Source organism: Equus quagga, chromosome 10 (genome assembly GCF_021613505.1).
Source record: "Equus quagga isolate Etosha38 chromosome 10, UCLA_HA_Equagga_1.0, whole genome shotgun sequence".
In the NCBI taxonomy this organism is placed as follows: Eukaryota; Metazoa; Chordata; class Mammalia; order Perissodactyla; family Equidae; genus Equus; species Equus quagga.
In genome coordinates this window covers 28,613,396-28,625,717 of record NC_060276.1, presented here as the reverse complement: position 1 = coordinate 28,625,717, position 12,322 = coordinate 28,613,396, and the positions used below count along the sequence as shown (strand labels likewise).

At 45.8% G+C, this 12,322-nt stretch overlaps 1 protein-coding gene across 5 annotated transcripts in view; it reads left to right on the top strand.

Annotated features, from left to right (window-relative positions):
• Positions 1-12,322, top strand: part of LONRF3 (LON peptidase N-terminal domain and ring finger 3) — a 42,584-nt gene that overhangs the window by 8,996 nt on the left and 21,266 nt on the right. For 3 of the 5 annotated variants that reach the window (XM_046673345.1, XM_046673346.1, XM_046673343.1), the window contains exons 4-6: positions 2,543-2,698; positions 4,967-5,228; positions 6,007-6,097. In XM_046673345.1, the coding sequence (XP_046529301.1) occupies positions 2,543-2,698; positions 4,967-5,228; positions 6,007-6,097 (509 nt within the window). The remainder of the gene's footprint in view (positions 1-2,542; positions 2,699-4,966; positions 5,229-6,006; positions 6,098-12,322) is intronic. The other 2 variants (XM_046673348.1, XM_046673347.1) reach the window with 1 other exon arrangement.

Here is a 12,322-nt window from a genome sequence, read left to right as displayed (position 1 = left end):
AAGGCAGTTAGAAGAAGCTTGACTTTGGGGACAGAGTGTGCAAAGGCCAACAGAAGCAGGTGTCAGATCCAGGGGTGAGTGGTTTCTTTACTCCCGTTTGTCCATTTCCCAGTTGGCCTGAGAGGCTCTGGTATCATCAGTTGGGTTGACCTTTCTTTCCAGCTGCCATTACAGACCAGCTAGTGTCATTTCCACAACTGCCTAACAGGATGGGGCAAGGCATTGTGATAAGTTCTGGAGACCCAAAGAGGCATAAGCCACAGTCTCAGTTCTTAAGGACCTAACAATCTTGCATGTGTTATACAACGCAATATAAATGTCAGACTATACAAGAGAACACATGCCCATAATAAGTGTTCTGGAGTTCTGAAGCTGGGGCAAGAATTTAGAGGGGAATTTCCACTGAGTCTGATGAGGGCATGGCAGCCATCTAAGAACACTGAGGGCCTTCAGCAGTGGTTATTTACTGGATTGTTCCAGTTTCGGGGCTAAAGATTTAACAGAGGTGGTCCAGGTTCACTTGGTGTTAAGTCCCTGCCTTAGACACTCCGAGGCCTAAGTTTCTTTTTAATGTTAGTTTTGCCTCAGATTCTTTTTTTCCCCTTCTTGACCCATTTGGGCCTTTCTAAGGCTGACACTGAAGTGGAATTGACTCTCATTCACGTGGAATGATTATTCTCACTGAGAGTTGACCCCAACTTTGGTTTTCCAAAGCCATTGGGAAGGCCTAGAGTGAGATCTTAGGTAGTAAAGGGAGAAGTGAAGTACTGCTGTTGTTTCTGTCTTGTTTCCTTTGATTTCTCCTCTCTGCCTCCCTTTCCCTCCCGCCATGCTCTGCCTTTTTATCCTTGTGCCCTGGGGTGCCATGTGGCTGCCACTGAAGAGCATCACATTCCTTTGGGGAGAATTCCAGGGAGACTGCTTCAGAAGTGGGTTGGTTCTGTTGGGCCACTCAGGAGGGCTTCTGAGGGCCAACTTTGGCTCCTGTGGAGGGGGGCCTCTGAAAGCTGCATTTATGGCCCTGGGCACTCTGAGTACCTCCCCACCTTACTCCTTTCCCAACTAAGACCTAAGAAGTGGGTTTCTCAGAGCTGGAAGGAAACGTAGGATCTGTCTGAGGACTTTGGGCCTGAACCCTAGACCTCTCCCGGGCCCTGGGATGGATAAGTATCTTAATTCAGTTCCATCCAGTGTGATGAGTATTTATTGTACATCTGTCGTGTGCCCTCCAGAAGGTGGCCATCTGGTTAGAGAGAAAGACATCTGCGACACAGTTTGAGGCTAACACAAGACTGTGTAGCGTGAGGCGCTATCTTACGGTGCAGTAGAGTACATGAAAGGACAGGCGAGATCAGGGAGGCTGGAGTAGTAGGGGAAGGCAGCACTGGAGCTGAGCCTTGAAGGCTGGGCAGGGGATGGCTACGTGGAAAGTGCTGGTATCTGGAGGAATATCATGAAGGAACTGCCGAGGGCCAGCAAGAGAACAAGTCAAACTGGAGAGAGTTTAGTCAGAGTTTCTGTCAGATTCCCTTGATCGATTAATACCCTGACCATTACCCCGAGCAAGGGGGTGAAACATCCTTTAGTGGGTCTCCAAACGCTGCAGGGGCTGCTCAGTGGTAAAAACTTGGATATGTTTTAGAAGGCGAGTGACCTGCCTTCATGTGCTACATGTCACATACAATATATGCATATGTATATTCATAATCCTGCTGGCACAGGGGAGAATTGAAGCAAGAATGCGGGCAGCGAATGGTGCAGCCTGCACTAGAAGGCACATCTTTGACTCTCAATCCCTTTTGGATCTTCTCACTCGACCAGCTTATCCAATTGCAATGGAAAACAGTCACAGAGTGGAACGTGCCTGCGCCCAGTACTTGAAGTTACCTGACATTCTCTGGATAGTGACGGCCAGAGATGGGGAAGGAGAGGCTGGGAGAAGAGGGAGGAAGTTTAAGTTCTGCTTGTCCTAACACTTCACTGCTCGAGGGATTAAAGATCCAGGGATGATGGTCAGGGGAGGAGGGAGCAAAATGGTAGGCAGAGAAGAGAAATAGCGAGGACCCTAGAAGACATTTGTAGACTTCTACCCGCTGGGGTATGATGGACATGACTCCAGGTCCCCCAGCTGATGTTTCTCTCCTGCCTTCGCTCTCTGTCTCTTTCCTCCTAGATAGATTTTTAAATATCACTGTGGATATTTCTATGAAATGGTAGCACTGGAGTGGTGGTTCTTAACTTTGGCTAGGGTGACCGAGGCACCCGTGGTGCCTTTCCAAAATCCAGATTCCTGGGCCGCACTTCAGACCTGGGGAGCCAGGCATGGGAACTAGGAACCTGGAATTTTCATAAGCTCCCCAGGCGATTCTGTTGCCTGCTGAAGTGAGGACCCCCACCCTGGTGTGTCAGGGTCTCTGATCCCAGGCTTCCTCCCAGGAGTTTTGCCCTGCAAGCTGTTTCCCCTGCCCCTCCCTACCCCTGCCCCCTTCACCTGAGCACCTGTAGAAACTCAAGTAGTGAAGTCTTCTGTTTTATGTCACAGCTTCTCCTTAGTTTCTTTTCACCATCAGTCCCGGGGGATTCTCAGGAACATTCTCCCGATATCCTGAAGCTGTTGGCACCTCACCCTAGATTAAAGGAACAAGTAGAGTCAATGGCTACTGAAGGCACCAGCCATAATCTACCAAAGTCGTCACAGGTAAAACTCAACTCACCCAGCTCGCTCGTGACGCTTCGTTTGGCTGTTTTGCGGGCAAGCACGGGGAGCGAGCCCTGCCTCTCCTACTTCAGTTCCTGAGAAAGCACAAATGGATTCGCTAGTGGTTGTTTCCTTGCTGGAAGGTTATTTCTTAAAGATAAAACTGAGTTTCAGGCATGGTCCCAGGGTTTATGATTTATTACGTTCATTTTTCAGTTCTTGCTCAGATCCAGCTGAGCGAGGGATTTGACAGAACTAGAAAGGAATTGGCCCACTTTCCCTGGAGCCATTCAATCAGGGTGGCTGTATCAGCTTAGGGGTGGAGCCTGGGAAGAGGGCCTGACACCCCCTCTTTTCCTGCTTTTTGTTTGTTCGAGCTGCTGGTCTTTGAGCGCCAGCTGAGTTCCCAAGTGGAGGTAATTTCATATTGCTGCACCGTCTCTTACACACAAGAAGACTTCCGGTACATATTTGTAGCCGAGAAGAGGGAAGCGCTTTGGGAAGTGTTAGGTTGACATTCCTGGGAGGAAGACAGCTATTTGTGCCGTTCTTTGAAAATGAGGGAACAGAACCACGGAGAGATGGGCTCCAGGCCCTGGCTTTCCCAGCAGAGGGTAAGCGGGCAGAAGCTGGGGCTCAGAAGTCCTGACTTGAAATAGAGTTTAGTGCCAAATACCTACGCACCTTGGGACAGCAGTCTCCCCTCCATTTGTGCCCTGTGTTCTTCCCCTGTATGTAAGCCCTGGGATCTCAGTGGCTTCTTGGATTCTCTGTCAGGTGGAAACCTGACATTTTCCCAGCTTTTCTCCTTGCTCTGGAAAAAGAATAAAATGCAGGTGTGCCCGACTCAAAAAAAAAAAAAGGCAGAACTCAGAGTATCTGCTGAAGTCAGAGAACCCCTAGCTCATTCCGATAATTGTTTGAGATTATTATGACATGATTGAGAACACTCGTACTGAACCGAAGTGCCTGGGGTGACTTCTTATTGCAGCTTAATCTGAAATGAAGAAAGACGGCACCCCTGGCTTTCCAGCGTGAGCCAGCTGGGGAACAGGGACTGGGTTCCCCTGCAAACTCTGCCTTGCAAAGCAGTGTACTCCTGTGTAGACAATGCCTGGGGCTCGTGGAAGGTTGAGGGTGCAGCATGGCTAAGGTGCTGAAGAAACCCTGGACTCCCCAGGTTAGAGACTAAGAAAACCCACATCCTTTCTCTCCTCATCTCATCGTTTCCTCCCACCTGTACACTCCCCACTTTTCATCTATCTACCATTTTTTTTGGTAGCGGTTGGAGGGGAAAAATAACATGAGCATTTTGACCGGTGGCCTCTGGATTTAGAGCAGAGAGGGGATTCTCCGGACACGTCCGCATAAACACCTTCTCATTGCATTTGTTTCTACATCCCTTTTCAAATATCCTCTTCTTGGACAAAAATTCTTGAAAAGGCTAGAGATATGATTGAGTGTTTTGCCAAATGATTTTGTCTCTTTTTCAGACTTTTCACCCAAACTCTAGTAAAAGGAATAGTTTATCTCTAGTTCATTTGACCAGTCTAACATATAGTTCTGGAGCATGAGGTAACTCTGCAGGCCTATGGACCCACTTGTGCCAAAGCCTTACCAAAAGTCCTTTTAGGGGGCCTGCCTGGTGGCATAGTGGTTAAATTTGCATGCTCCGCTTCAGTGGCCCAGGGTTCATGGGTTTGGATCCCGGGTGTGGACCCACACACCGCTCATAAAGCCATGCTGTGGCGGTGTCCTATATACAACGTGGAGGAGGACTGGCACAGATGTTAGCTCCGGGCCAATCTTCCTCACACACACACAAAAATTAAAATTAAGGTTAAAAGTCCTTTTGGAGCTGGGGTGCGGGGGCTTGCGGATGGCCTGGGATGGCAGTGAGGGCAGTGAGTGACAGGATGGACCTTAACTGCATGCCTTGGTGGCTGGGGACTGATTTGGGTGGGAGATGGGACTGGTGCTATGCTTTACGTTTCTCTCCTTCACCCCTGCCCAAGGAGTCTCTTCCCTACACACTTTTCTGTCCTTGCCTAGGGAAGTTTCTCAGCTCCACCCAAGCTGGGCATGCCTTTGTCGCAGATGCTGTGCGGACAGAAGTGGGAAATATGCCTTATGACTGCCCCTCACTTAAGCTATGTGTCCACTAAATGATCCGGGATATGCAGTTTTCTCTTTGTCCCCTGGGCAGGAATATCAGAGGAGAAGATTGGTCCTGAGTAGATTCTGATATTTGGCTTTTTCTTCCTCTAGGAAAATCCAGAGCTCCCACATTGTTCTAGTCAGGAGGAAGCAGCAGCCAAAGGGGACTGCAGGGGCCAGGTGAATCGAGCTAAAGTAAAGGAGGATGGGCAAGAAGACAACATGAGAGACCAAGGAGACGAGGAGGAGAAGGGGGATGCTGCCTCTCCAGAAGCTGCCTCCATCAAGACGGGCAAATGCCAGGAGAAGAAAAGGAAACATTGCCAGACTGAACCCCAAGACCCAGAGGTGCCTCATAAAGCCTCTAAGCCAGGTACTGACTCTATGCAGGGAGAAAGGGGCCTGGAGGAGCTGCCTGGGCTCAACAATTCATGCAAGTCACTTACCCTCTGTATGAGGGCTCCCTGGGCTCTGGGGGTGTGGCCTAGCTCTGGCACTTGGCTGTGTCACCTCAGCGGTTACTGCAAGGTTCCTGTAAGAGCACGCACAGTTCCCAGCCTATTGCCAGTGTTCAGTAATAATTATAATGGAAAGCCAAGGCATAAGGTCAAGCACAGTATCAAGTAATGACATCTCATGCCCTTGATGGTGTCATTTCCTTCCAGGCCAATCTCTCCCTCCCCCATCCCCATTCCAGGAATGTAGGACCAGGGAAGTGTGGTCAGGCCTCCCTCTGCTCATTCCCAGTTGTGTTCCCATAGGTAGGCACCTGAGAAGCAGCAGCTGCAGCTTGATATCTTTCCAAGAGAGGTTGGCAGTGCCAAGATGCAGCATCGGCTTCGAAGCCTGGCTCAGTCCATGGAGTTGCTGCTGCTGCTGCTGTTCAGTGAGGTGCCTGTTGCATTTGAATGAAGTCTCCAGGGCTCCTGGACATTCCCCGATTTGTACTCCCCTTTCTGTGGGGCTGCTGGACACTTCCAAGAGCCTACTTCAGGGTATCCCATTCTAATGGCTCTGGTAGCCGCCAAATCAACTCTCTGGGAGGTGGTGAGAGTGGCAGACTGAAAAAATAATTGGGTTCTTTTGCCTCAGAAGTACTGTCTTTGAAACTAGGTTGGTCCTGCTCTGACTTACTGCTTTCTAAATCACAGATCCTCCTGCTGATCAGGGGGCCAAGCCTGCTCTCAGTGTTCCACTTGCATCTTTTGACGCATCTGACCTTGAATGCTCCCTATGTATGAGGTATGTGATGTGTGCTATCTCTGACTGCCCAAGGGTTCTTTCTCTCTGGTATCTGGACCTCTCTGCTAGTGACCTACTGCTTAGTTGGTTAGCACATAAAAGTATGGTTCTAATGAAACGAAAATCACTATGTGGATTGTCACATGGGCTGGCTTATGTCCCTTACTTACAGATTGCATTCTCTGTACTCCTGACTTGGAAATACCTAAAGAGTAGGAAGGGAGCGATCTACTCAGAGGTCACAAACTGATGGCCCACAGGCTGAATGCCTTTTGTTCGGTCTTCATGGGATTTTTTTGGTTTGTTGTTAAATGTGAATGTTTTGAGGCAGGACATGCACTTTCCAGTTGGTCATGTGCCCCCCTCAACGCCCTACACCAGCCCGCATCTCATCTTTGCTTTACTTTCCTGGCCCCTTGTAGGTATTTAAGTTCATGACCCAGGAACTAATCTCAACTACTGAATCAAGACCTCCAAGCTCAAGGGCTAATGTCAGCACCACAGGCCTATTCTTTGGAAGCCCCCTAGGGGGCCTGACTAGTTTTTATTTTGTGCCATGAAAAGTAGTTAGTCACGGGCATGTACTCCCTGGCCAAGCGTCTCCCCTCACCCAGTCATCTCTACTTTCTCAGATCTCTGGGGAGGCAAACTATCCACAGGCTTGTCCACCCCCTTCCCAAAAAAGGAAGCTGCTACAATCACGGGCTGTGTAAAAAAATGACTTTCATTTGTTTCATTTCACAGCTGTGATTTTGTGGCTAAGAGGAGGAGCTCCAAAACCAGAAGGCCTGGGTTTGAACCCTGGCTCTGCCACTTACTGGCTGTTTGACCTGGAGCAAGTGACTTTCTCTGCCACTGATTTCTTGTCAGTAAAATAGAGAACAGTAGTACTTACTCTGTGGGATTACTATGATTAATTGAGAAAAATCTACTTAAAACACTTAGAATAGTGCTTGACGTAGAGTAAGTACTCAGTAAATGTTAACTAGTTTTTCTTCTGGACCAGAGTTTCTTTAACTTTAGGTCCATGGACCCCTGAGGAGGTTCTATGAATGGATTCTAATAGATCTATGAATTCCCTGAAGTTGTGTGTAAAAGTGTGTGTGTATGTGTGTGTTTCCAGGACAAAGTCCACAGCTTTCGGTAGATTCCCAAGTGTGTCTTTTTTCCAAAAGAGCATAAAAGGAAGCTGAAATGTTTGCACAAAAGTTGTTAAGATAGTTGACCCAGGAGAAGAGATGTCAAGAAAAAGTTTTGGTCCACCACATAGTGGGATCCATCCACGGAGGATCCTCAGATGTTTTCTTGCCCTTGACAAGCACATATGTCTTCCATATCAATCACATGTGTTTGTATTTGGAATAACTTTTCTTGTCATCTGGATGAAAATGAGTGAGGCAGCTGTTACCTGAACATGTATTTCTTCTTTCTCTTAAAAAAAATTAGAGTTGTCAGATTTACTCATAAGCTCTGCCAGACCTGATAACGAACAGTTCGACAGAATGTAGCAGCTCTCCAAGAAGGCCTTCCAGATGCTGTTGGGAGTTTTAGTTGCAGTGGGCGAGGGTGGGATGGGCTATATAACCAGTACCCTTTTACCACCTCCCTCTCCCCTCTCACGACAAAGTGGCAGGTGGGTCATGCCAGAGCCAACGTATGAGATAGAGAAACTGCTTGCAAGCAGAGAAATGGACCTCCGCAGGTAACGCCGTTGTGGCTCTGAGCCTGTGATGTGAGCCGTGGTCTTTCAGATGTCAGACCTTGGTTGACTTGATTCAGCTGGCTCAGAAAACCCAGGTCTTTGGTGTATTTATCCACTTTAACGCTCCTCCAACATCCAGGGGACACAAAGGCAAACACACAGACCCATCCTGTTTGTGTTTTCCCTGAGGACTAAGAGTCCTGAGATTGAAGTTCTTTTGTTCCCTTTCCTCTGCTCTCTCTCTTTTATCTTCTTTGTCCCTGATCTCAACAGGGGGTTTCAGAGAAGGGTTAGAAATTTGGTCCAAGAAATAAACACCAAGAGGATAAGACCCCCTTCTAGTTTGCTCACTCTGAGTTTAAAAGCCATCATTTCTCTTATCCTGCCCCTCTGTTCTAAGTGAGACTTCAAAACGAAAACTCATTGTTGCCTGGAGTAGCTTTTGTGTGGGCTGGTGAGTTATGGGGAGACTCTAGCTGCTTTCTGGTGCAAAGAAACCTGCCAAGTCCACAGAGCATTTCTGAGCTCGAGGCTCTTAAAACTGTAGCCCTTGGTCAGAAGCATGTAGTTCCCCTTCCAACAGGATTTGTCTGTAGGTCAGAAATCAGATGTTGACAGAGGCTATTTCATATACATGCTTTAGCTTGAATGTTTGCAGTCTTGAAAAAGTTCCTCTTTCCACTTCTCTAGTGTTTTCCTTCTTTTTATTGTTGTTAAGGTTATTATCAGGTTGTGTTATGACCCTCATGTGTCTTTTGGGGAGAGGGTCTAAGGGTTGAGATATTTTCAAACAATCTGCCGGGTCATGAAACTAGACATTTGTACCTCCTGTGCAAGTTTCCAGAATGAAGTCCAGTCCCGTGGTGCCACATTGGCAGAAGACAAGTTAGAGTGTGAAGCTACCCATTCTGAGTCTAGAGAGAAAATCAGGAGCAGCTTATACATTTCACAGGGAAAAGAGTGGAAAGAGTGAATGGAACAATCATTGAAGGGTGCGTTCATGAGGAACTTTCCAGTCTCCAAGTCTCCCTTGCTGGAATAGGAAAGCTCTGCTCATGGAAGATGCTCCCTGATTCCAACACCTCAGAACTCTGCCCCTCAGTCTTTAGTGACTGCAAATCCTCCCTTGAGATTTACCTGATATGGATACCCTAACCATTGGGGGGCCACCTCTGCGGCTACTGTGGAGCAGCACCTTTAGGGTGACAAGGATATTTGGAGATGTGGAGCAAGAATGTTTGATATTTGAACCAGTTACCTGGTGGCCCAGTGACCTCTTTGTCAATTGAACGAAAAGCTTTATATTTAACCTACTTTTAGCTACTCAAGTAGCTGGGTGTTAAGGAGTCGGTTCACTCTCTCCCTCTCTCTTCCTCCCTCTCCCCATCCCCCTCCTTCCTTCTCATCCTCTCTTTGCTCTCATTTGAGAGCAGCAAAAGAACACAATACAAGGATGTAACTGGTGGGAAAAGATCGCTATTTCCAAACAAGACAAACGTTTTATCCCAGCTGACATCGAAGTGAAAGCATGTATTATTACTGTTGTTTACTCCATCACTGTGACAATGTAAAATGCTTTCTGGTGAGAAAATTTGGCCCTCCTCTGATTTATAAATGCCTCCCCGAAACTGTTTTCTGAAATTATTGCCTAAAGTGGTAAATAAATGGGAGAAGAATTTGAGTATATATCTATTTCCAGCTCTATCTATATATATATAGAATTCTCTCTCTGTCTCTTTGGGGCAGAAGAAGAGGGGAGGGAGGGAGACCGAGAGGAAGGGAGAAAGGTGTGTGTGAGTATGTGCATCTACATGTAGATGGATGATGTCTAGATAGAGATGTACATACAGTCTTGGCTGTGTCATACAGTGGAGAAGGAAGATGGGCTTGGGAATCAGATATGACTTTATATCCCAAGCCCTGCTACTTACTAGCTAGCTGTGTGACCTTGGGCGAGTTATTTAACCTGCCTGAGTCTTCATTTCCTCAAAAGTAAAATGGAGGGGCCGACCCCGTGGCCAAGTGGTTGAGATAAAATGCTTCGGCGGCCCAGGGTTTCACCAGTTCGGATCCTGGGCGCGGACATGTTACCGCTCGTCAGGCCACACTGAGGCGGCATCCCACATAGCAGAGCCAGAAGGACCCACAACTAAAATATACAACTATGTACCGGGGCCTTTGGGGAGAAGAATAAAAAAAAAAAGAAGAAGATTGACAAAAGTTGTTGGCTCAGGTGCCAATCTTTAAAAATAAAAAACAGCTAATCATAATCACCACCTGTTAATAAAGTTAATTTATATGAAAAAAGGTATTACACACACCCAGGATAGCAAGAGAAATATACTTGTTCCATCTGTTCCCAGTCCCTTTATTCCATCAGCCTCTGGAGTAGCAGAGTAGCCCTGAATATAGAAGTGAATTCAGTATTGAAAGGTGATATATTCTAAGCATCTGAACCTTGAATTATTTTTTATCAAATTATTATCAAAGTAATAATTATGCAGCCTCTGTGGCAGCATTCTTGTTTGTGACCACTCAGATCAAAGGCATTTCAATCCTAGCTCTTGCTAAGAGCTGCTATATCCTTTTGTGTCTGTTTCATTCATCTGCTCATTAAATGTCAATATTTGTTGCAATGAATTAGGGAGCTATATCATTGTTATTTTATGTAGATTACATTCTTGAATGAACAAAAGCCCAATTTGAAATTCTCAGGAAAAATAGTTTTGCAGATACAGATTCATCAAACATCTTCATCATTAGCATTATCGAACAATGTATAAAACTCTTTCAGATTCATAGGACTCAGATTACTGAGGAAATGAGATTCTGGTTTGGCTACTCTATTGTAGTTAGATCACAGTAGTGGTTCTAAAATTAGCCTGCAAATCACACTTCTATTTTTTCGTTTTCTTGAGTTCATATTCTATTTTTTTTGAGGAAGATTAGCCCTGAGCTAACATCTGCTGCCAATCCTCCTCTTTTTGCTGAGGAAGACTGGCCCTGAGCTAACATCTGTGCCCATCTTCCTCTACGCCTGCCACAGCCTGACTTGACAAGCGATGCATAGGTCTGCCCCTAGGATCTGAACCGATGAACCCAGGGCCGCTGATGGGGAATGTGCACACTTAACCGGGGTGCCACCAGGCTGGCCCCTGAGGTTATATTCTTTATAATATTGTGTGATTTTGGGTATACATTGTTATATATCAGTTTCTGTATAGATTACATTGTGCTCACCACCAATAATCTAGTTTTTATCCATCACCATACACGTGTGCCCCTTTATCCCTTTCGTCCACCCCCCAACCTCCTTCCCCTCTGGTAACCACTAATCTGTTCTCTTTATCCATGTGTTTATCTTCCACATATGAGTGAAGTCATGCAGTGTTTGTCTCTCTCTGTCTTATTTCACTTAACATCATACCCTCAAGGTCCATCCATGCTATTGCAAACGGCACGATTTTGTCTTTTTTAGGGCTGAGTAGTATTCCAGTATATATATATACTGCATCTTCTTTATCCATTCATCAGTTGATGGGCACTTGAGTTGCTTCCACTTCTTGGCTATAGTGAATAATGCTGCAGTGAACATAGGGGTGCATAAGTCTCTTTGAATTGTTGATTTCAAGTTCTTTAGATAAATACCCAGTAGAGGGATAGCTGGATTTTGCGGTATTTCTATTTTTAATTTTTTGAGAAATCTCCATACTGTTTTCCACAGTGGCTGCCCCAGTTTACATTTCCGCCAGCAGTGTATGAGCATTCCCTTTTCTCCACATCCTCTCCAACATTTGTTGTTTTTTGTCTTGGTGATTATAGCCATCCTGACCAGTGTAAGGTGGTATCTCATTGTAGTTTCTATTTGCATTTCCCTAATAATTAGTGATGTTGGACATTTGTTCATGTGCCTGTTGGCCATCTATGAATCTTCTTTGGAAAAACGTTCATATCCTCTGCCCATTTTTTTTGCATCTTTTTTTTATTGAGGTTATGATAGTTTACAACATTGTGACATTTCAGTTGTACGTTATTATTAGTCATCTTATAGGTGTGCCACTTAACCCTTTGTGCCCACCCCACTTCCCACTGGTAACCACTAAATAGTTCTCTTTGTTCACGTGTTTTTTTATCTTGCACATATGAGTGGAATCATACAGTGTTTGTCTTTCTCTGTCTGGCTTATTTCACTTAACGTAATACCTTCAAGGTCCATCCATGTTGATGCGAATGGGACGATTTTGTCATTTTTTATGGCTGAGTAGTATATATATATATATATATACCAGGTATATATACCATATCTTCTTTATCCAGTCATCAGTTGTTGCTCTGCCCATTTTTTGATTGAGTTGTTTGTTCTTCTGTTGTTGAGTTGTATGAGTTCTTTACATATTTTGGAATTTAACCGCTTCTTGGATGTATGATTTGCAAATATTTTCTCCCTGTTAGTGAGTTGTCTGTTTTGTTCCTGGTTTCCTTTGCTTTGCAGAAGTTCTTTCGTTTGAGGTAGTCCCATTTGT